At 46.8% G+C, this 25,376-nt stretch overlaps 1 protein-coding gene across 1 annotated transcript; it reads right to left on the bottom strand.

The window, feature by feature from the left end:
- Positions 1-1,161: 1,161 nt before the first annotated feature.
- Positions 1,162-14,680, bottom strand: ST6GALNAC1 (ST6 N-acetylgalactosaminide alpha-2,6-sialyltransferase 1). The gene is given in 10 exon segments (XM_075044934.1): positions 1,162-2,583; positions 3,009-3,108; positions 4,398-4,487; positions 5,065-5,168; positions 5,553-5,691; positions 6,068-6,239; positions 6,432-6,600; positions 10,764-11,327; positions 11,329-11,401; positions 14,536-14,680. Coding segments are annotated over 10 exon segments (1,713 nt in total). The 5' UTR covers positions 14,667-14,680; the 3' UTR covers positions 1,162-2,412.
- Between the last annotated feature and the right edge of the window lie 10,696 nt (positions 14,681-25,376).

Here is a 25,376-nt window from a genome sequence, read left to right as displayed (position 1 = left end):
GATGGTGGCGAAAGCCTCCTGGGAAGTTTCCTTCCCTTGACTCTGGGAAGCCTCAGCAGCACAGAGGAGCTGGGCGCTGGGGGAAAGCACCAGCTGGGGGAAAGTGCTGGCTGGGGGCTGCCAGCCCATCCCCAAAGCCGCTTTGCCCACCATGATCCCCTTGCTTGGCGGGACTCAGCCCCAACATGCTTCCCAGAGGAGAGAGAAACAAAAGAGGAGGAGGGGGAAGGGAAGGGTCTAAGAGAAACTTCTTCCAACTTCTTGGGAAGAGAAAAGCCCTATTCAGGCAGAAAGAATACCCATGCAGAACTGGTCACTAAGCAACCCATAGCAATTTGGTATGGCCCGACGCACAGGCAAGGAACAAAGCTGCCTCACTGCCCACCAAGAGCCCAGCGGGGTCCAGAGCTCCTGGGTGCAGGAGTTTGTCCTCAGTCGGTTCTGGAGAGTGACTAGCCTCCATCAGGCTCCCTCTTCACAGGGAGGCCGTTTGCTGCTCAGGAAGTATTTCTGATCTGCTTCAAAGCCCATGGCTCTCCATGGGTCTGTTGTTCACATGAGGCTACATATATCATTCCCAACAGAGGCACAGTGCATTTCGGCTAACTCCCTGCTCCTACAGACACTACAGGGCTTGTATGGGCAGAGCAGCCAAACGCAGGCTACACCCTCTCCCAGGCAAGCTGAATTCTTCATTTAGATTACCAATGCGGGGGGGGGGGTGTCCTTTGCCAACAAGCCTAGTGAGACATGAGAAACTGCTTGGCCTCTCCGCAGCACAAGGAAAAAAGGGACAAAGGAAATCAGGCCTGACAAACCCTGCTGACAATCCATGCTGAAATGCCTCCCTCGGAGTCCAGGGGATCCCTGGAGATGCTGCCGCCCTCAACAGAAATGCTGCACAAAAGGAAAACCGCTCGCAGCCACAGCAGGTCCACTGGGACCAGTCAAGTGTGCAGCTGGGCCCCAATCCAGGGCCTGATGAGCCCGGGGAGATGCACTGGACCTGCTTGGACACTGGAAGTGGCTTTTTGCCTGCGTGGTGTCATGGGGGAAACATCCAGCCCTTCATGCATTTGTCTCCAGCATCTGATATACTTGGAGAGCAGTTGCTGGGACAAGGACAAACTTGCCAGGTGTTTACCCACTTCCTCAGAAAGGTGTTTGGCCAGCTCCGATCCCCACCCTGCAACAGCAACGTGAACAAGTGGCGGATGCTAAGGTATGTCCATGCAAGCTGCAGATCCCCTGCAGGTGGAGGTATTCTCATTAACAGTCAGTCCTGCCCTTTCCTGGCTTCATCGTCTGCTATCTCAGCCTTTAAGTGATGGCTTTGGACGCACACTAAATAACCACAACCCACAGGGCTGCAATGAAAAATCAGCTTGGACAAAGTAGTGCCATTTATTTTGCTTGTAAAACCCCTTTCAGAAGGCCAATACACTGCAGGTTTGCTGGCTGCAACTGGGCTCCTCTCAGCACAATGGAGGACAGGCACTCCAGCAGCAGCAAGGACGGATAGCATCCATCCCTGGACTTGGAGAGCTCCTACCTCCCCTGGCAAGAGGACAAACACAGCATTTCTGGCACAGCTGGGAGCCAAGCGTGCCAAAGCCCAGCTAAGCAAGGACTTGGCACACCAGGACCATGACACAACATTCACATGTCCTGCAGCCAGGGGAGCCTCACAGCAAGATGCACCAAGTACAGCATGCCTGCTGCACCATGGAGAGCATTTACCTGCCTTTGAGCTGAGGGTGGTGCTCCTTTGGAGGTGGCATGACAAGGCCACAACGGGAAGCAGAAGTGAGACTCATCCTCTCTCAAATTAGTCACGTGGAAGTGTCCAGTCCATCCTTTTTATCTGCAGGGAGCAGAGTGAGAGCAGCAACTCCAGGAATTAAGTCAACCTGAGACAGGATCTGTGTGTCCACCTCCATCCATTGGCTACCAAGGGAGCTTGCTTAGACAATACACCCAACTCCAAGACGGGCACCACTAATGGAGAAGATCCACCCAGAATAGAAGTAGTCCCAGCCTGAAGAGCATCTCCTTGCAAAGACAGAAAAGCCCGATGAAGATGCAGGACACTGGACCATATGCTACCCAGATCCATCCTGGATTCTTCTCTCCCAATACCAGTGCCTACAACCATCAGCAACAGTCTTGCAGCACAGCCAGATGGGACTTCTTTGTTGATGTGCTGCATTTTCTTGCTGTTCCTTTCCTGGTCTGTAGCATCTGGACATTTGTAGAAATGTTGTGAGAGAACAGAGGTGCTGAAGGAGGGAAATAGCTTTGTGGGAAAGAAATGTGCCTGGAAGTCCAGAGCTAACCTTGGCTCTGGTGGTCCTCTTCCATTCCCAGTGAGGTGTTGCTGAGATTTCCCAAGCAATGGCCCTCGCCACACAATCAGGATCTCTGGTAAAGCTTCATGATATTCTCATCGTGAAGCTTTTTCCACACCTGCTTCTCCAGGTTGAAGTCATGGTTAGTGTAGAAAATCAGACGTTTCCAGTTCTTGTCATAGTAGTGATCCGAGTACTTCTCATGACCCTCTGTGATGTAGCCATAGGCACTCACCTGGGAAAGATGGAGGGCTCACTGGGGAGAGGTACCAAGGATGGAGGGAGCTAAGTGAAATACAGGACACAGTTCCCAAATGGGGAGGGAGCACAGGACTGGGATGCCAGTCAGGGCTCCTCTGGGTGACGCTGCATGGGGGTCCACAAGGACCAGACTATGAACACTGGCTCCAGAGAGCCTGCTGTCCTCTTACTGCCTCCCTAGGAGGCAGGATCACTCTCAGGCCACAGCAGGCTTCACAATCTCTATGTGAACTATTTTGGGGCTGTTTCTCTTGTCTTCAATCTGTTCCTCCACAGTTGACAAGAACCCATATACCCTCAAGGCAGATGGTAGGCAGGGTTGGAGCCACTCCTGCTCTTCCCTGTTAGCCTATCCCCCCTTCCAGACAGTGCTGTGTGCAAGAATCATCATGCCCTTACCAAGTCATAGAGATGGAGGGCAGTTAGCAGCAGGAAGGTCCCCGTTGTGGGTCTGTACAGCCGCCAGTAAGGCTTTTCCAGACTTCTAGATTTTAAAAACCTGCAGCAGGAGAGAAGAAAGCACAGAGCAGTTGCTGGTTGTGGTGGTTCAAGCTAGGCACACTTTGTCCCCCTGTGGCCTACGTGGCATCTTCCCTCCTTGCAGCAGTTTCTGGCCATACAAGGCATTTCAGACAAGCCATGAGTATGCCCACATGTGTGGGTCCTGGTGTGTGCACAGTAAAGCACAAGGCCAGCCCAGAATGCTTCATCACCTGCACTGCAACCTAAGCCCAGCTCTGCCCCAGCTTTATGGAAGTGGTAGGTCCTGAGGCAGTGGGGATAAAGAAGGGGTGGGTTAAAGGATCTAGTATGTTAAAGCCCACTCTTAAATCTGTCGTTTGCCTTGCAGTGCAGAGGTGGCTTCGAAGCTCCCTGGTGCATCCTGCTCCCCATCCACATTCAGGAGTGAAACGAGACACAGGAAAGGTCTAGAGGAGGGTCACAAAACCCGCTAGGTGCCGCAGTGTTTTATGCCAGCAGTTGTTAGGAAGGTAGGAGTCCACACCAGGAAAAAACAGCATTCGAGCCCTCTTGGCCTTGGAAAGGACCCAAGTCAGAGGGGAGACGGCAGAAGGAGCAGGGTGGTGCAAGCCATCTGGCACTGCATTTGCCTTCTCTGAGAGAAGGCATAACTCAGCTCTCAAGGAGACCGAAGGGTAAACGAAGCCAAAGCGGGGCACAACAGGAGCTCTTCTTCCTAATTCTCTTGGTCACGTGTGGCCCACGACTGGCAGATCTTACAGTGACAGTGTCCAGCAGGCTTGTGAAAGGGATTAGAGAGGCAAAGAAGACCAGCCGGGCCAGGCAAATGGGATACTGAAGAAGTGCCTATTACTGTGTTTGAGGGCACAAACAACCTCCTGAGTCAACAAGGGATCCCAGGAGAGAAGGGCTGTTACAGAGCCGTCCTCCAAGGTGCTAAGCAACGGGGAACATTAAAGGTTGGTTCTGAACTAGATCAACTCTTCTGGCACTTTAGCAACACTCTTCCCACATCTAAAGTTGCCATTTGCCCAGGACCTCTTTTGGATGCAGAAAGCCAAACTGTCCAATGGCTGCTACTTCTCCAGCTCACAGATGCTGGACATCTACCCACCACTAACATCCCACTGCAGCACCACAGAGAATTTTAACTGGCTGCACACTGGTGAAGCTTACCCCCAATCTGCTGGTGTGGTTAAACTGCAGTTACAAGGGTGTGAGCTGGGAGGAGAGAGCCCAAGGATAGACAGAGATGCTGCTGGCCAGAAAAAATAAACTTGTTAGAGTACATAACCTCCAGCTCACCTGTTTTTCATGTATCTGAGAAAATCTGGGTGAACCACCAGGTATCTGTCCATCGTGAAATCTTCATCGAATCTCTCCCGGGGCCTCTGCCTAAGGACAGGAATGGGGAGACTCAGGACAAACTCATATATTTCATCACAGCTGGAAAGGATCAGCCCTGATACACTTGGTGATAAGAGAAGAACCACAAACATTGTTAAGTTATTCTGCAACATTGCCCACATTATGACAAAGCGTCCATAACCTATGAGCATTGCAGAGATCAGGGAGGAGAGGCAACAACAGGAGACTGGAATATCAAAAGCATGTGTGTGTATAGACAAGAATTGGTGAAACCAGGCCTTCATCCATGAGTAGGCCACCATCTACAGACACCAGACCAGACAACAGCATGTGTTCATCCCAGAGGACCACAAGCTTTCTCCAACCTCTGGCCACACATTATTGAAATCAGCTATTTCTGGGAAGGAGGTGTATTAGTTACAGTAGGGCTCAGAGCTGTGGAGGAAATAAGAAATTTCTCCAGACAAATCTGCCAGGGGAGGGAGGATTTAACCTGGCTTTACCCTGGCCTGCACCTCAGCAGGGCTGAGCCCTGTGGAGAGAAAAAGGGCACAACAGGGAGCTCCACAGTGAAGGCTGTAGAGGTGGGGCCAGTTTGTTTTACCCGTAGTGGTTCAAGAATCCTTTCCTGATGTTCTTGTTCAACAGAAGAGCCTTCAGCCACTCATAGTCTCTAGCTCCCTCCAGGAAGTGAATGTATCTGACATGCTGAGAAAACAAGTGAGCATTAATGAACAGCACAAGAGAGATACATCCTTTAAAAATAAAAAGCAAGCAGGCATCTAAGTTCCCTGAGTTTCTCAGACACACATCTTTGGTCTGCAGCTTTTAACTATCCCACTGAAGCAGAATGGAGATAGCATCTGATGTGCAGCTACTTCTACATGCCAAAATGCTGGGGTAGGACTGACACAGCTTGCCACTGCAAACACTCACTCCAAGCCAAGCCAATGCAGGTTCCCTCACCAAGGGTAATGCTAAAGTGTTAGCTCAGCCCCTTTCCTCCTCATGCATGGTAAGATCAGAACTGAAGGCCACAGACTAAAAGCATCCCATAAAGGTGTGCATGCATACAGCATGGACCTGACTTACTTTTCCCTGTAGGATGTTGCTGAACCCTCTGTGTCCCAAGATCTGGAGAGAGGACACCAGGGAGTAGGCTGTGAATCCATAAAAGGAGGTTTTTGTTCCCACATCTTTTTCATAACCTTTGATTAGAGCCCCACTCACCCTGGCCAAGGAAATCAAACAGAGGAGCAGAGTTAGCAGGTGACCAGTGAAAACCCTCGCATCTATGTTTATAACAGGAAAAGACAGTGTTATTCTGGAGGAAGGGAGGATTAGGCCCATTTTGAGCTACACCTCTTGATCTGCAGGAGAGCCCCTGCTTTGGAAATGGCTCTTTATGGCTATCTGTGAACCCAGGCTCTTCCTGTGTGTTTAGGAACTTTCCAATTCCTTTTTGGTTTTTCATCTCCTCCTGCCATCAGTCATTTTGGCACTTGGCAGTTAGTGCAATACGAGAAGAGGTGAAGTTATCCAGCCATAATTACCTGCTAGCCAGCATAAGCTAGCTGTGTATCTTCTAAGAAGGAAGCCTGCCTTACCGGAAGACGTAGTCATGGGAGTCAATCTCCTGGCCCATCCCAGAGTTATTCAGTATTCCTCCATTCCCCACGACAGCACAGCTGATGCATGTCGGCCTGCTGCTGTTGCTGTCAGCCAGGAGCAGCTGCTGGTGCGAATTTGGGGGCAGCAGGGACATGACCTCCTCCACCACTGTGAAGCAAACATGGTGGAGAGTTAGCATCAAGAGCCTTTGGGATGGACACAGTGAAAGCACCACAGTTTCCACCACAAGATCCACCTAGCCTGATGCCTTTGACAGGGAGATGCTGCGAACCTCCAGCTACTTGGCATAAGGTTCCCAGAGTTTGATGGTCCCATCCTGACATGCCCTGAGGGACTCACATGAATAATTCAGCTCCATGAAGCCATACGGAGGTGCAAAATGCTCAAGGCGGTCCCACTCACTGTCACTGAAGTATCTCTTGTCTGTGAAGAGCATGATGTTGGGCAGGAAAAGATCTCGCAGCCAGTCAGACTTGGCAGCTTTGGCCTTCACTGATTCAGGGCAGGTCTTGAAAAACAAAAAGAAAACAATAAGGACTGATTAGCAGGGAGCTGATAAACCTGAGTGCCAGAGCTTGTCTGCCTGTGTGTGAGAGTATTAGAAAGAAGCATAGAAACTCCAGTGGTACATCATCCATTTCCCTCAGTGTCCCCATCACTATGAACAGGAGGCATAATTTCAGCACTACATCAATAACTAGCTGGTGGAAAGTCACCTACAAGGAAGCCAGAGTGAATCCAGATCTCTGAGACTTTCCTCTTCAGAACAACAGGCCTGCAATGCTCACATGTTTTACTGGCTTTGGGCCTCATTAACTAATGCTGTCTGTAATAGGTCTAACCTAGACATACCAAATAAGGCTAGCAGTCCCTTTTGGCAAGGTACCTCAAGGTCCTGGCCTCAGAGTGCACGTGAGCAAACACAGTGAAGAAGATGAGAGATCAAATCACTATTATCACTCCCTTTAAAAGTAAGAAAAAGCATGCAAACAACTTGTTCAACATCATAAATGAATCACACAGAAGCATGCAACTGAGAAGGAAATCCAAGACAGCTTATCCTCTATAACAACAGGGGTATCATTGCAGCTGGCCAGAGTTAGGCCACGTGTACAGATGGAGAGCAAACTCCACTGTGCTGGATTTTCCGCTGAGTCAATTTGGGCTCTACTTTCTTAGACATCTTCCCCAAATACCTACTGCAACGCCTACTGAAAGTCAAAACAGGAGACCAAGTGGACCGCATGGCCAGCTCAAATCCCGAGCAATGACCAGACTGCATTGCCAAAGCCTTGCTGCGTGCTCCACAGCTGAGCTGGGCTTTCTGCTATGGGTGAGGATGACAATCCAGTCACAGCCCGAGGAGACAGCCTTCACTCTGCCTGTCACAACAGGATTGCAGCGACAAGAACATTGTGGAGGGTTTCATGTTGGCATCATTTCACTTGCAGCATATTTCATGTCCAGAGACAGTACTGCTCAAGCTGTACTTTGTACTGTCCAAGGCTTGGTACTTCTTGTGCCTCCACAGCTAGACTGGATCAAAACCAGAGGAACTAGGGAAAAGTCTGATCATGTAGGAAATGAAGGAGGTGGGAGTGCTTCTAGTCACTCCCCCTCTCTGCAGAATTAGAAATCAGGATTGGAAGCGAGACCCAACATGTGACATCTGGATCCACATCTTCACTAACAACTTCCTATGTGCATTTTCTCCTCTTTTCCATACTGAGGAAGGGTTTTCCCCGCTGTCTCAGCTGTTCTGCACACCCAGATCCTTTGCAGCCTCAGTTACAGTGGAGGATGTTCCCAGCTTCCTGCTGTGACTGTTGTCTTCCATTTCTCTGCCAGCTCCTGCTCTGCACTCCTGAGATGGCTGCACATGCTCTGCAGCTCATCAGATGAGAAGACAGGAGCATGTGACAGTCAACAAGCAGGATCCTGGTGACCTAACCCCACTGTGTCTACAGGCAGTAACACTGGGCAGGAGGGGTGAGGTACTGTCTCATGTGGCATGTGCACTCTTAGCCATATAATTTGCCCACTCCCATTTGTATTCAGCGTGCCCAGAGACCATGGGGAGCCCAGGAAGAAGGATGCACATCCTGCACCACAGACTGCATCATCTGCCAGGCCCTTCTGCTGTGACTCATTAAGGCTGGTCCAGTGCACGAGCTGAAGCATTTAACAGCCAAGTTCCACATTTAATAGTCACAGATCTTTGGATAACAGAGGTATCTTTGGGGCCAGCTGCTCCTCTCAAGTGGCTCAATGCCACACTGAAGAGCACATCCCACCAGCAAAAGAATGGCTCACACTGCCAAAAGGGGCAATGGGGAACAACATCAAAATACCACAAGGGAGAGAGAACTCAAAAATAAAACATCAAAACAATAAAACTCCTCCTAGGATTTTTTTATTGGCCCAGTTCATCTACCTCTTCTCTCTGCACATCTCCCAAGGCATCCTGGGCACCCTGGGGTTGGGGAATGGGATTAAATTATTCAAGAGTAGCCCCTACTCCACCGGGAGAAGTCTGAGCAGAACAACATGGTGCCTGCAGCTCTGACAGTCCGCTGGAGCAACACCTACATTCCCCTAATGCCACCAAAACGTCACATGGCAACGGTGGAAGATTGTGACACTGAGATTTTAAATAGGCAAATGGCTCATCTAAGACCAGCGAGCTAGAACAGGCACTCCTGTCCTCTGCTCACATGCCTACACCCTCCCTCCTCCCTGAGCACATGAACAGTGTGTAAAGGCCACTTATACTCATGCATAAAGACCTTTCTCACTCTAGAGAGGGTTACCTACCTGTCCAAGCCTTCCAGCAACAGGGGTGCCAGCAAAAACTGCTCTGGGTAAGCTTTACAAAGAGTTACCGGCATAAGATGGTGGACAGAGACAGTACTGCGCACCATAATATGCCCCATCTGCTTGCTGAGAACTTTGCTATAGTTTACAACTTTCCTAAAGACCCTGTTCCTGGACCTGAGTAAAGATGAGATGCTTAAATTTCATTTTAAGTTAGTTCCAAACCCTCATAGCTACAAAGGAAAGGCTAAAAATATGGTCAGAACAAGAGTTCAGTGCAAAACAGAAAAGAAAAAGGCTCTCAATTCCATGGCTGTTAAGACAACCTGATGGGGGGCACCAGGCTTACTGTTTTGGAAGATCACATCAGTAATATGACCTACACAGGCAGAGGTGATCATGAGAACTAATGAAAAGAACAACACTCCCAACAAAAAGGATCTGTAAGAAAACTTTGAAGCTGTAGCTGTGCAAGTGCTACTGCCTTGACAGGTACAACTGTATCATTTGGGATTCTCATCTTCACCTCTACCAAAATATTCTACTTGAGCTGACCAGGCCTACAGTTATTCCTATTTAACAAAGAGGAACAAAGCAAGACTTGTTGAATGCCACATCTGTTATGAATTATTTGCTCTGCTGTGACGATGGTTCAATGCATAGCAAGAAAATCCTAGATAGCAACCCAATATGGTGGGACCATCTGAGTCATGGAGCTCTGAATGGGTAAAGAATCTGCTTGCTTACTATGGGTGTCTACATACAGAGTGGAAAAGGTGAATTGGCAACACCTGGGAAAGGCTCTCCTGCTGTTGATAATAAACTGCAAGGACAGTAAAAAAAGCTACTTTTTAACCATCATTTCTCCAGTGGGGCACACATACACAGTTGAATTTTTGCCAATATTGACAGAAAATCGTAAAATATGAATGGTCTCCACCCTACTGTCCCCAAAGCAGGCAGGTACATGCTTATCAGTCCTCATCTAATCCTTTTTCTTTGACCTTATTTTGACTTTAATACAAGCAACTAAGAAAGCCTCTGTTCCTGTGCACTGAGACCCTCCTCACCATCACTGCCAGTGTCATTCTTCACAGCCTAGCACAGCACAAGTGTCACTGCTGCCCCACTGCTGTCAAAGCTTTTGACTTGCTTTGGTACAGATGTGCTTGGGTGAACAGGCACACGGAGGCATTCCTTTTCCTGTTCCCTCCCCAAGACACTGCTTGTTTTCTTTAGCTGGGCTGCATAAAAGAAAGATCAAGGCAATCTGGGGATTGTAAACCTGAGTCTTCACAGGAATGCAGATGTTCCGTTTCCCAAGAGACTGGGTGAGAAATGGGATGCCTGTATGAAGACTGCCATTTAGTGCCAGACACCTAATGCCTGCCTGTAGGCATCACAAGACTAGGTGTGACTCAACTTACCTCAGGGTGCCAAGTCACAGGGAACACATATGCTGCATTGTGTGCCTAAGTCCCCTATGCAATATATCAAGGCACCTAAGAGTGGGACCACCTTGTAGCACATCTAGAAGGTGAGATATTTTCCCCAGCTTCTGATGCACCTGAGCTCCAGAAAGGGCTGCTTGGGCTGACTTTCAAAGGAACCCATGGAAATGCGTGCAATTGCAGTTAAATTCCCATACTGGAGCATGGTGGAGGACTGGCCAGGCTGAGTCGTACATATAGGTCTCCCTCGCTGGGTCCCAGCAGCATCTGCGTATACCAGTGAGTTGACCTACCAGCTTGGAGATCACCCTCAACTGTGAAGGGCACATACACCCAGGGGACAGCAGACAAGGAGGTCAACAGGGAGGCATTGTTCTTGGCGAACACACACAGCCATCACACCTACCAATGGTGGAGATGAGTTGTCCAGCAGGTACTTGTCCTCGAAATCCCAGTGCGGCTCAGACTTGAAATCAGCAGCCCTCAGCTGCTTCTTTTCTGTCACAGCAGCAGCCTGAGGAAGAGGTCTTACAGTTTTCACTGATGCAGGAGGCTCTTTTGGCTTTGTTTGGTCTTTAGATATGTTGTTTTCACGAGCTCCCTTCATCCCAGAGGATGGTTTCACCGTTGCCTTCTCCTTGGCTCCCTCCACTCTGGGAAGTGGTTTCACCATTGTCTTTTCCTTGGCTTCTTCCACCCCTGGGGCTGGTCTCACTGTTGTTTTCTCCTTGTTTCCCTGCACCCTAAGGGGTGTTTTCACTGTTGTCTTCTTGACTCCCTCCAATGCAGGGGGTGTTTTCACAGTCATGTTCTCCTTGGCTTCCTCCAGCCTGGCAACTGGTTTCATCATTTTCTCCTGCTCCTCCTTTCCTTCCCATCTTGGTGTCTTCTCAACCATATCTTGTTCGAGCCTTGTGATGTCTCTCCCCAAAATCACCTTTAAAAAGCTCCTTGAGTTCCCATTATCAGATATAGTTTAAACCCTGTTGCTCTTGGGTCTCCACTTGTAGCATATCTGGGGCACGTTGGAAAATGCTCAATTGCCTGAATGCAATCAAAGGAAAAGCAGAACCATCACACACACCTTCAACTTAACACTGAACACCTTCCAGCCCATTTCTAGTGCTCTTGACTCTGAGCCCCTCTCTGTGTTTCAGAGCAACCACTGCATACAACCACCACACTCAGAGGACTTGCCTTGGCAACTGCCACTTGAGTTTCTGCAGGATGCTGTATGAATTCAATTTCATCTTCAACTTTGCCACCAAAGTGTTATTCAACTTCCCACACCATCCTGGCCTGAATACTGCTTATCTCCCCACTAAGCAAATTCCAGAGGCTACACACTCCTCTTGAGCACTTGGCTCATGAAACATCCGCACCAGCAGTAATTGCAAACCAGCACAGAACAGCTTTGCTCTGCACTGGACAGACCACTGGCAACGTCCCCAGAGCACTGCGGGACTGTTTTGGAGATCCCGAGCTCAGGACAGGGCACACACCATGAAGGCAGCCATCTCGCTCTCTTTGCCGGTAGAGCCAAGTGCTTCAGGAACAGAGCATGAAGAACTTCCAGAATTCAGTAAGGGAAGTCTAATAAGAAGTGAAACTCACTCCTTTACCATACATCACTTATTGAGCATTTGGGGCCACAAGGCGCTTTTTCCTCTCCTCCTCACCCTTAGCCAGCTAATGCCATGGCATCACACAGCACTCGCCAGGCACACGTGTCTTAAGACAGGCACTTTGAAGCTATTAAAATACACTCTGAAGCTTAAAAATGTAAAATCTCTGCATTTTCAACAACCACCTCTAATATTGCAGCTGCCCTGTTCCCCAGTTCAGAGGCATAGGCAGGTACTAGAATATCGTAGGAGGATACAGCTGCCAACAGACTGGGCTGAAACCCAGCAAAAAAATCAAGGCCGAAGTGGTGGGGTTTTGTCCCAAACATTCATTCTTATCTGCACATGGCTGGAGGGTGGAACAGGAAAAAGGAAGGTGAAAAATTTCTGCAGCTGAGCTTTTATGTACAGCAAAGCTTTTCAGAATAAACCAGCATAGTTGTGGCAGTCTGATTTCACACTCACGTTCACCCTTTGCATGATGCATTTGTTTCAGAGAGCTGTGGATTGCTTCCGAGGTGATAAATGGGGAAAAAGAGCACCTCTGCAGATAGCAGGCTGTAGATAACAGTTCAATTGCTGCTGAAGCTTCAGAGTGGTATGGCATTCATTAAAGTGATTAGGAAATTATCAACTAAGAGGCTTTTAAAAATAATTTTGTATCAGATAAATACTTGAACCTTTCCAATGCTATTTCTGAGAAAAAGAGGTTGTGGTAAATAGCCTATCAGCTCTTCCTCTACCTCCCCTCATAATCACTAGCCAGTTTCAACCAAATAGGCAGCAGTTGCTTTCTATCATAGTGCTTCATGTATAGCCTTGTAACTGTTTACTGCCTAATAAGAGGAAAGATTTCATATATATGCCCTAAGTAAAGAGAAATTTGGTAAGGTAGCTCAGGCAGATCCTAAATCCCTGGATGACCTTCTCTGGTATTTTTAAGATGATGTTTAAAATTTTGAAATTAAAGGGCAGAGAACAAATGAAACAGGACAGTATGACAAACCACCCCCAACCCCAGACTTTCTGTATGTGCTGTCTTGCAGGGCACAGATTCCATCCCAGCTCCATTACACTTTAATTTCAAATACTGTGCCAAAGATACAGAGACCAAAACGTAAAACCGAGAGCCCTTCACATCCAAAACCTTGCTCCCTGCAGTCAGACCCACATGGCCAGGCACTCATGCCTACACAGGATCCTGCTCTCCTGACCAGCATTTTAAACCCAGACAAATGGTCAAAGCAGCTCATCAAATTTCAGGCTCTAGTGTCCAGCTGGCAAACAACTGCAGAAGCTCAATGACATTTACTGTCATTTTCCTCTCCATTTACAAAGCCCTAGGACAAATAGAGGATAAAGCCATGTAAATGCTGCTTTGTGTATTTTATGTTACATATAAAGGTATGGAAATAGAAGTGACACAAAGATAACCACATACAGCTCGTGACTAGTTGTGTTTTACTTAAGTTGCAAAAATATGGACATTTCCATTATCTGAAACTATGGCAGAATGAAATGGCTTCAAGCAGCTGGGCATGGAGTTCTTGTCCCTGCTCTGCCGCTGATGGGCTCTGTGACCAAGGACAACTCACTTCACTTCTCTACACCTCCTCCTTCTCTCCTTTCCCCTGCCTCCCTTGTGCAGATTCCGACCTCTCCAAATTGATAGCTGTCCTCCAGGTGTGGTCTCAAGTCGCTGGAGCTGAACTAAACTCATGCCACCTCCAGAAGAGATGTAGGTGTTCCCAGCCTCACCCCTCCTGCCTGCCCCCCCAGTATCAGCCCTGAGAGGTCCAGCTGAAACCAGCCCCCACGAAGACAAGCCAGACATGCTCACCAGGAGAGCTGGGACCATATGAGGGCTGGTGGGGAGGCTGGGGAGTGATGCTTCCTATACACAGCACAGGGCACTAACATGTAGGCAAGCCATGCTTTTAGTAGGAAAGGCTCAGGTATCTGCTGTGCTCCTGCAAGGAACAGTGCTTTCTGCCAACAATGCTGGAGACGTTTTACCGCAGTCTACACTGCAATTCCCTCCACACCCATTCTTGTAGGATTTACTTGACCATTGATATAAAAAATAATATATATATTGATCATGTCAGCATGACATTGGTCTCCCAGTATGCAGCATATTTGTATTAGGAATCAGATATTGAACTTGCTATAAATTCAAAGGTATCCCACCAAATTTAATGTTCAGCAATGAAATCTGGACTAGGGCTGAATGACCTTCTGGGAGCCACCAGGAAAAGCAAATACTATGTAGTGCCAAAGTATGAAATCAGGTAGCATTAGTAAAGCAAAAACAGCTTTCTTAAACAGCTACTCAAGGAAACACTGGAAATTAGTGAACCAGCAGAAGCAAGTTTTTGACTATGGATCTTCCAAAACCATGCTCTGATTCTACACAACATGGTCTGCTAAAGCAAAGTGGTCATCTCAGTCAGATCAAAAGTACAAGTTTCAGGGTAAAAAGAGACAGAGAAAGAAAGTGAGTACAAGCACTCTATCCAGACAGTGCATATCAAAAGGAAGCAGGTCTCTTACCTGAAAATCCTTGTCTGTGACAAGCCAAACAAGGAGCTGAAATTAGCAATGAAGATGCAGAAGTGTGTTAAAACAATGAGCCAAATGAGGGCTCTGGGAATTTTAGGAAGCCTTCTCCTGAAAAACCACATGGCGAGATGCCTGAAAGCGACAGAGGCTCTGCTGCTGCTGCCCAGAGGTGCTCGCTAGGCAGTGCTTTCCAAAGGTGTGTTGAATGAGTGGGCTGGTCTTCTCTCTGGATTTCACTACAAGAACACACACACCCTCTCTCCCAACATTCCCAGACACTCCGCACACAGATCCAATTTCTCAGACAAGAGAACAGCTTTGTACTGTTCCCGTCTATCATCCTAAGCTCATTGCAACACAGAGCGGGGAAAGAAATACCTTTTACTGCAAACAATGGAAGTTTCCTATATTTTCCTTAATGAGGTTAGTCCAGCGTAAGAAGGAAACCCTTTACCTCCAAATCCGGTGGAAGCATCACTGGGAACATTTGTGTGAATTATGGAAGTAGCCGTAGTTACAGTCAAAGAAATTAGCTTTCAGACCACCACCTACCCAAGGGCTCAGGCAAGATTCTAGCCATAACCATAAACAGATCTTTATTTTCTTCTTCATACAGTAATTGCTTGTAGCTCAAATCCAGAAGCAATCCCTGCCCCCAAAAGCTGATGGCTAGATATGCATCCATTTTACCTTGTGATTGCTTTGAATAAGTCAAAGTAAGACTCCTTGCAAATCCACCATAGAACAGAGGAGTTTGTGTTTAAAGGCATATTAGTGCTTGAGTAAAGCATTAGAGGGCAGAGCTTAGAGTCAGACAGTTCCCTCCCTCTTTAATAAAGCTGACCTGCCTTTAGGGCAACTGGAAAAACTTCAATCCAGCATTTCACTTGTCTGAAAGGTGCCAACTCCATCACAATCTAACAGCACTATTGCTGATAAACTTGTTACACAGGCCTGCCTGGAGCTCAGGTTCCCAAGCCAAAACACGAGTCTGCCACTTCAGCTCTGAGCTGCTTGTACAGATAGCAGCAGTACACATTCTTCATCTGCTCGTCTTTTTGAGCTCTCAGTCAAGCTGCCTCCAGTACCAATTCTAGGACTGGTCTTTTACTTACAGCTTTTGAACCATCCCATCACTTCACAGGGATCACTGAGTGGCCAGGAAATGATAGCTATGTCAGTTCACCATTAAACCAGAACCTGGACGGATTTGAGTCTGCGGCTAGCTGTAGAATTTAAAAGAACTAGATCACCCTGGGGACCCCCACAGTACAGCCCCTTAAAATTCAGTTGGTTTCAAGGGAGTATCTAATATATCTGAATTTTTATTCCACATAACACCAAAATAAATTTCAAGTTTCTCACATCTGTGAATTATGCCATCATGGACAGACAGACAACTGCCTTCTACACTATTGCCCTTAGTGGGACCCTGGTCATTTGGGTTTTGTACAGTACAACCAGGCTTTGTTCATCAACAGTGTCAGTTAAAACAAAGCTTCACTAATGCCATGTGCACACGAAACACTCCAAGGGTAATGAGTCCCTGTCACAACCCCACGGGTTTGCACTACACTTGATTTGAGCCATGAGCATATTCAGACCTGGGATATGTTGCTTCTCATTGATAGGTAGCACCTGACAATATCTCCCCATCCCAAGTTCCATGATACATATCCCATCCTGTCCTCTTCATGAAAATCAGCAGTCTGCCTGGAGATCAATCTTTGGCAGTCCAGAATACATCTCCGCACCGGCAGAGGGAAAGCTTAGCAGAGATGAATGAACACCACAGCCAGAGAAACGCTTACCTGTACCAGAGATGTAGTTTTACGTGCTACAGCAAAGGGCTATTTTAACTTCTGGGGAGCTGTTAAATATTAACCCTGACAGTTCAAGGGGAGATGGCTATATTGCTTCTTACAACATAGGCTGCTTTTCCACAGGTCTTATAAAAAATTAAGCTTAGATATAAAAAAGCTTTTGTTGACAATACCACAAGTCTCAGAAGGTAGCACTCGCACTGTTACTGAATACACAGAGGACTGAAGATGTTTGCTTTAAGTTACAGGAAAGCCAGTCAACAGGTTTCCCACCTACCTTGTAACTCTCCACCCATCACAGCAAAAAGCTGCAAGGATTCCCTGTACAGGCTCAGCAGTAGCTGCGTTTCTTTATTGTCTATACTTCCTGACAAGTTACTCCCTCTGGATTTGAGTGCAAGACATTGGTTATGAGAGGACCTGGGAGAAAAAAATGAAACAATAACACAGGTTTGAAAAGCCTTTGAAGAAACACAAGGGAGGTTGTTAGTCTAGGGTACCATCCCGCCTCCACCTACAGCAAAACATTTCACTATTGCTCAAACTGAGCCTAGGATCAAAGGAGATCTGTTGAACAATTACAGGCACTGAGAAAGGGATCAGCCAAGGTATTGCCATATTCCTGGGCAGCCCTCATCAGCTTCAGGCAATTCTAGAAAAGTGGGCTACAGGTCTGGGTATGCAGCAGGCAAACAGCAACTCTGTGCCCACAAGATCCCCAACAGGACATTCTTAAGGAACAAGTATCAGTCCTGAAGCACCAATACGCAGCATACATAGCAACGGCTTCATTTTAGCCTTCCTCTTTCAAGCCCTATGCACTTCAGGCATACTGCTTGGAAGAAGCTGCTTGTGTGCAATTACAAGGCTTTTTTTGTTGATAGGGTCCCAAAGGGAAATTCTGGAGGCAGCAAACATTTTCCTTCAACCTCCTCCGTGTAACATTACTGTGAAACCAAGAGCCACAAGGGATAGCAGGATTCTTACAACCAGAGAAAGACAGTTTTCTTTGCTTTTAAGGAACTGGGCTGGCAATTGTGGAGAACATGTCTGTAGTACTCTATGTTCAGGAAAGACTGTGCTTGGGGGAATATCCAAATCTCTGGCAAGCACATTAGCCAAAACCAGGCTTGCTATGCAAAACATACAGCTTTTCACTTTCTTGGTCTAAGAAAAGAAAACCTATAAAAAACCCCCAACCTATCGGAGTACTGGCTTTCACTTCCTTGGAGTATTATTTCATCATCCTCTACCGCCACTGCTGAAATCGGTCTGTTAGAGCTCAGGCAGCCAGGCTGGTGAGCTCAAACACGAGGTCAGATTGGGAAATGGGGATGTATTGTAACTCGTCAGGAATGGTCTGGTGAAAACTAAGGCCAATAGCAGAGCTGTTCACTTATAAAGTTCTATAAGAAGTATGATTCCTGGGATACACAGGGCTCCCAGCCCACAGACAGGAAGATAGTAAGTGAAGACTGCACCTAACACAGGAGTTGGCAACCTCTCAAGGGCCACAGGCCAGATGCCAGCCTCCTTTTCCAAATGAGAGGTTTTACATGTTTCTCTGGCAGTCCTACTGGCAATCCCAGGAGATGCTGCTTCTCTCCTGGTGTAGAGACTCGGAGCCCAGCACTGCCGCTCTGTGTTCAGTGTGTCCAGCTACTAACATCAACGCCCACACCAGAAGTTCTTCTATTCTTTAGTGCCATGAAAACAGGCCCTTTGCTTTTTTTAAGCAAACTCCACCTGGGACCATCAAGTGAAGATGGTTATCTATTAGCTCTTTTCTATCTCCCAACAGTCCTTTTAATTCCACATCTACTTAACTACATCCTTAGTTACATCCTGGACAAATAAAAGGCAGATTTGCCTTTCTGTTTGTTTGTGGTGGTTTGTTTTTTTTTTTTTAAACAAACTTTATCTCCATTAGATCTTAAGCTCCTGTATGTTGTGTGTGTCAGCTAGAGTCTGAACTATGCCAATAATTCATCTGCGTGCACCTTCTCCAGAGGGCTATGCATCAAATCTTGTTTACTCGCCTGTGCCCTGTGTGCTTTCCACTTTCCCACAGCTCTGAGCTAGGGAAGAGGGCATCACAAGCTGTGCTTTAAGGACAGAGCTGTTCTACAAATTGATCAAGCTTCACTGTAGGACAAACTTGTCTTTCAGTGATGTCCACAACATACCAAAAACCAGTATGTGACTGGAAGCCTGTGGAATAAGGAGCTGCTAAAGAAGCTGGGTGTGTGTGGACCTGTTCACAGTATTACTTGATGATGTAAGAACTGAGTGAGTTCTAACTAAGAAAAGGAATGACAGTGCCTACAGCATGAGACTGCTCCGTGGACATGCCTGTGGGTTAGCAAAGGCTCGGCTTGGAAATGTTAGGGTCTTGTTTTCCCCTGCCAGTTCAGTAGTCATCTTCAGAAGCACATGCTTTTAGGCTGGGAATCCAGGGGGGGAAAGAAATTACAAGAGCAAACTCTGCACAGCTATTTGTCTTGCTTTCACCAAACAAAACCGATAGCCCCAAAACTCCCAAGCTTGCCTGAATTCCACACTCGCTGGCCATTTTCCAGCAAGTCCGTTCCCTTCCGCACCAAACCTTCTCTCAAAAACACTGAACACACCCTGAGAGACAACTGCATTTATTGAGGCAAAGCCCCCACCTCTCTACTGCTGCACTTGCAAGAATGCCCACAGTTTTGTCACAGAGCAAAGGCTCAGCGAACTGCGCCAGGAAGTAGGGAACAGCTTAGTGAGCCAACTGGTCTGTGTTCTCCATGCGCTGAAACACCCCAGGAGAGAAAGAGACAGTGGCTTTCACAGTGGAACACTAGGAAGCACCTCCTCAGTGAACACACAGCAGAGTTGCAGAGAATGCAAAACTTGTTGTTTTTTATTAGTGCTGGTTTGTCTGCTTGGTATCCAGCCCCACCCAGCTAATGCCCCAGTAAAGAAACTGCTTTGAATCTATGTTGTGACAGCAGATGATATGTGTCCAAGATGGAATATTTCCCCCTCTCCCACACAGTAATGGGACCACAGGCAGGCTCCTCCAGCTGGCTCCCACATACCACAGAAAGTCCTTGCCTGGAGCAATCACTGGGAGATGGGGTCTAAGTCCTCCAAATTTGGCTGTATTACAGCCTCTGATCACTGGAACCTGTTTTAGTTCTCTCTGTAAGCACAATGACTACTCAGCTATTGAGCATGTTCCCTATGCCCACAGTGATAGGTGTTAACATCTCTGTATTGAGTGAAGCAGACCAAGTCTTCCATCACACTTTTCTGCTTCTTGATCTCTTCACAATTCACCCCATCCCGCTTAAGCTGCAACACTGAAATGGCTCTGGTCCCAGCATTTCTTTCTCAGACACACAAAGCTGAGAAGACTGATGAGCCACTTCATGTGGAAGAATTAAAAAAAAAAAAAAAAAAAAAAAAGAAAAATACACTCCCAGCAACAATGGCTGGAAATGTCAGCTGGAGTTACACAGGCTGGAAAGAACCAGGGATCCTTTATCCAAATGCCTCCCTCAACAGCCTTTTGTCTGTGCCATCCCAGCAGGAAGCCTAGCATATCACCCAAAAGCTGACAGAGAGAGAGACAAACTGACACTACTCCAGGGCTGATATGGGTTGTGGCTTTTTTTCCCCTTTAAAATCTATTTGATGGAAAGCAAGAAAATATTCTGTTCCTTGACTAGGAATCTCTCAGAGAGCTGTTCCCCCAAGGAGCAGGGCAGTACTGCAGACAGGTGAGGAGGTAATTTATTAAACTTATGGCTAGCTGGTCTCCCATCAGAAAAGCAACCTCTCCAGCTCCTGTCCCTGACAGCTGCCAGGAGCAGGAGCATTCCAGGACTCTCCACTGTTCCAGAGAGAGAAACACAAGATTCACAAAGCTCAAATCCCTCTCTGTACCCCTGGCAAAAAATGCAGGCATGTTATCTCAGCACTTCACATCTGGCTGCAAAAATTAGGCCTTGCACAGATACGAATTACAGAATCACGTCTGTGTAAGGGTCTACTAATTTTAGAGCCAGAAGTGAAATATTTCTTGCTAAAGGTCTTTCCCATACTCTTCCCACTGACTTAACATCACAAACCACCCCTCTTGACATTTGGCAGGACAAATGTGCCATTTGGCATCCTTTGGGGTGAAAAGTGCTACAGGAATGCAAGATGTAAGCCTGCTTCTTGAGTGGTATAAATCATCATGCCCCTGATTTACACTTGGAAAAATGTGGCCTCACAGTGCCTTCCTCTCTGCTCCTGACAGATGCATCGGCAAAGCGCAGTCATGTTTTTAGCTGCAAGAGTAGCACAGCCACATGGTCCTGTGATAAGGAAGATGGATTTACTGCTGGAAATCACATGCTTCTCTTCCCTCCTTTCTGTCTATTGTCTTCTATTTAACAGTTCTTCCCTTGCTTTATTTAGATACCTAGAGGGTCCTGTGCTAATCTCCATCCTCCTCCTATTAACTTGACAGAGGCTTTTGCCAGCCATGGAGAGAAGGTAATTCTTTGCTACTCCAGTTGCACACCACCTATCAACTTCATACTGGGAAAACCCCAAGCAAAGTAATTGCTGGGCAGGAAAGCAGCACACTGTGCTATTGTAGTGGAAATGTGAGATCCTTGTGCTCAGGAAGGGCATGCCATTCTCTCCTGGTTCCCTGGGAGCTGCTTAGCATCTGTTCAATGGGGGTTTGTCTCACAGGCCTTAGAACTCCAGGAAGGACACTCCTGTTGCACAGTCTCAGCCGGGGCCAAGAGGATCAGCCAGTCTGTTTCTAATAATGCTGCGCAATGACATTATTCATCTCTTCCCATGAGATGCACTTCCTAAAGATGGGTGTCACTCTAGTGAAAAGTGTGGCACGGAAAAGTCAGGCAGGACATACACTGAGTGTGTTTGTTCCTACCTCTGCAGCTTGCATCTCAAGCCTTGTGTCCCCTTTTTTAGTTATCAAATGAGAATGAACAAGCCTACAACAGGAACAGTCTAAGCTGTGTTGTTAATGGGATGACGCCAAATTCAGGTAGTGTCCAGCCCTTGTGTTAATCTCCACTAGCCTGCCATTACAGCTCTCTCTTCTGTAGTGGGCATTTTGCACTCACTGAGATGCTACCCACTCATCTAGAATGAGTTATGCTGCAGAGCCACTGCAACAAAAGCTGGAAGAGACATCTTGAAAGGTCATCTCATACAGCTCCAAGCTTCAGTGATATCTAAACCAACCCTGTGCGAAGATGTTGGTTGGGGCTTGTTGATCTTTCCAGGCTTGAGGTTTTTCCCTAAGCAATCTACACTGCTGCGTCATGCTCCACTGACAGTCATCTAGGGCACCTCCTTTGCTCCACCTTGCCTTTCCGTTTGGTCAATGTTTGAGTTCATATTTACCCCTTGATATTGCAATCATAAGTAAATGCAAGCCCAGTTTACTAAAATAATTAATACCTTAAGAGTAAATGCACAAAACAATCAAGAGCAAGAGGACACTGAGAGCTCTGTAGAAAAATAAGAAACACGGAGAATTACTCTTCTGGTTGTTCAACTATGTGTGCTATTTTGTGAAACCATATGGTAAAAAGCTCTGAGAATCCAAGAGCAAGTTACAAGCCCTTGGGTTTACAAACTTTATGTAATTTACCCTAAAGTACTTGCAAATTACCTTACTGTGTTTCCTTCAATTGATACTGAAAGGTAGTCATTGCTGAGAGGAATATGATGAGCCATGCTACACCACCACAAACTTTTCCAGACAGAAGGTCTCTGAAATAAACAGAAAGAAGACAGAGCGGTAAAATGCAGTTACTCACATGAAAATTTAAATGATGATGCCAACAGTCCTGCTTTTGCCCAGAGCTACATGGATATCTTTTTGCTTTCAGCTTTATCTAGATACCGGTGGCTCCACCACAACGTCCTCAGAACCCTGATGGCTGAAGCCACAATGCTCCAGCAACTCACAAGTCTAAGGTGGGCTATTTGTTTTGCCACTACCAAAGTATTTCACTGTTGTTCAGGAGGTCTATCTTATTAAAAACATTTAGATATGTCAAGTGCCCCACAAATACATTAAAATAACTACACTGTTTCATAGATAGAAGTTCAGGTCCTCCCTAAAATATAATTTGATTTGAGAATTAGCTTTATCTCACTTGTAACTCACATCTACAAAACGCACATTGTCTCCTTCTCTTTCAAGATAAATAGGTGGCATTTTACTTGTGGAATTTCACATGGTTTGCTATCTAATCTATCCAGGGGAAAAAAAACCCTTCCCATCTTGTCATGTGGTTAGTCTTTGGGTTCTCTGTTATCCTGTAGAACAATTTATTGTCTAGGGATTGCAGCTGAATTGCAAGACAGTTTTTCTACAAGGCCAGTTCCTTCAGTTGTTTACTGTTGCCTGTAGAACACTGTCTTCAGCCAGCCTCTCACTTCTCTTAATATCAGCACTTGACAGGGTCTGGCCTTACAACTTCAAGAAACCAGAATACTCCAGTTCTATTTATGCATAAATAAATAGTGCATACTTCACTAAAAAGGCCATTCACTCTACATACCCCAGGTGCAAGTTTATCTGCTACAAACTTTGAAGTGCACCACTTGTCCGGAAAGCCAACAAAAACGGTATCTTAAGGCTGTCCGATCTTGTGCCAGGGACTCTGTGTTAGATATGCTCAGTCACACATAACTGTTCTAACTGCCTGCTCTGCTAACTGCACCCGAAATGCCAAAATCAAAACAGGCCTGGTGGTCACCAAAATTACCAGGGTTTTCCTGCAGGCCAAATCAAGTCACAGTCACGCTTGCAAACCCTTGGTCACCAGTTTTATCAATCTGGTTTGACTCAGAACAAAGTCCAGGTGATCAAATTTTGTTTCAACACTGCAACTGGCAAGTGGAATTGATGAACAGAGAAGAGGTGAGCAGAACTGGCAAACAACAGCCCATCCTTACACCATCCCTTCCTACATGCACCAAAAACCAACTTTAAATAACATACTTGTCAATACTGTCAGCTAAGTGACCCAAGGAGCATGCTCTCAGTACCCCAGCCACCCTTCTCCAAAACTAGCTATACAGATGGCTATTTTCTGATATTTTGTGCTCACAAAGAAGGAAAAAGAATTGAGAACATGAGACAGGCAGCTAATGCAGTGTCCTGTCCTCTAGTAGATTTGTTTAGAGAGAGAAAGAAGGTTTGTGTGAGGGGGTCTCCGATCACTGCTGTGCTGTCCCACCACATGCTGATGACCAACCTAGGTCGAGGGGACAGAACCCTGCCATTACCATCACCACATGCTCTCCCAACTTAGGACAATGTGATGGACCAGTCTTGGGCTCCTAGATCCTAACCACAATTGTCTGCATATGTGTGCCCCCACAGACACTGAAAGTCACTTTTTCTCAGCTGAGTCAGTTGCTGTGACTGCAGAGGGCAGGATAAAGCCCACCATATTTTGATGCAATTAGCAAAAGGGTGTCTGCCTCATCTCTTGTTGCAGAAAGGTGAGCAGGAAGATCAACATCATGGTTACAGGCTTGTCAGTATAACATTAACAAACTGTCACGCACGATGCAGATAACTTCTGGGTACAGAAATATCCATGCACAAACAAGGATAACCCACCCTTTACTAAGAAAGCATTTTCCACAAAAGGCTATAGGAGGAGCTGGCAAAAAGGATGGTGCGAGCCAGGGAGAGCAGGTGAGGCTCCCACAGCTCCACGGGATCCCACCTAGACAGACAGCGTCACTCAGCTGCAAAGACAGACCTTTGTCATGAAGGAGCCTGGGAAGAGGGGGATTTCTCAGGACAGGACTTCTGCTGGAAACCAGTATAAAGGTACTGGATGCAGGTCCATCATCTTCTCTGCCTGTGCACGCAAAGTTTTGCAGCAATAAAGATGCCACTCCCCACCAGTACCAGCAGTGGAGCAGCTCTACGAGCAGCCTAGCATGGATTAAGGGGCTCCTCAAAAACCTGCAGCATCTCTGCTGAGATAACGGCTGAGCTGCAGGTGAGATGGCAAAGTGCACAAGGAGAGGGACCATCCCAAATTTTGTCCGCACAAGTTCTCAGTCCTCAGAACAGGAAACCACTTGCTAACACCACAGTTAGCAGGATCTTCACAGCCACGATTGCACTGTGTCGCCAGCAGAACATTTCAGTGGTGAAAGCTTCCCAGTAGGCATTTCCTCAAGATAACACACAGGTCCAAGAGCCACTGGTGCTGGGTTTTCTTTTTATGACTTTGCACAGGAATTCCTCTCTGCTGCAGTAAGTTATATTCCCAGCATCAGCATTACATTAGCATCAGATTTTCTCCCCTAGTTCTGCTCTCTGATGTGGATGTTCACCTGTGAGAACAGATATAGGGGATAAAGAAAAGCTTGGGACCACAGTCCGTTGCAGATCTCAGGGGCAGCACAAAGGACTGCTGGATCTTCCAGTTGCGTGAATGGCATGTTAAATCAAACAGCCAAACAGAAAATTTCCCACCTCAACTGTGCTGACAGCAGTTTTTAAAAAACAAAGGAGGTGCGTAGGACAGTGTGCAATTTCCTTGGGACATTTTAGGGAACCATCTCATCAACCCACTCAAAGCACTGCCAATTTAACAGTGCAATTGTAGGGTTGTTGAAACTGTCATTGTCTACACACAAAACAAGACTAAAGAACTGAGGCCCAACACTCTTGCGTGTTCATGGGCAGCTTGAAAATAGCCGGAAGATAAAATTCCCCCCTAGAAACAAGTTGTCAGAATGCCTCTGCTCCTTTCTTAAGGTTGCTGGGTTCACACACTGTGGTACTCCCAGTCTTCACTAAGGTCATACAGCTCTATCCTGCCACAAGGACAGCGATGACACACAGGAATCCTTTATTGCAGGGCAAAGAAACACAGCCCACGGAGAAAGAATTGGCAATACCCAACCTACAATTTTCATGCAGCGCTGCCTGAAATAGAAGTCTTTTTGCTCGTGCCA

This window comes from Buteo buteo, chromosome 13 (genome assembly GCF_964188355.1).
Source record: "Buteo buteo chromosome 13, bButBut1.hap1.1, whole genome shotgun sequence".
Classification (NCBI taxonomy): domain Eukaryota; kingdom Metazoa; phylum Chordata; class Aves; order Accipitriformes; family Accipitridae; genus Buteo; species Buteo buteo.
Note: the sequence above shows the minus strand (reverse complement) of the source record. Positions and strands in the feature narration are given on the sequence as shown.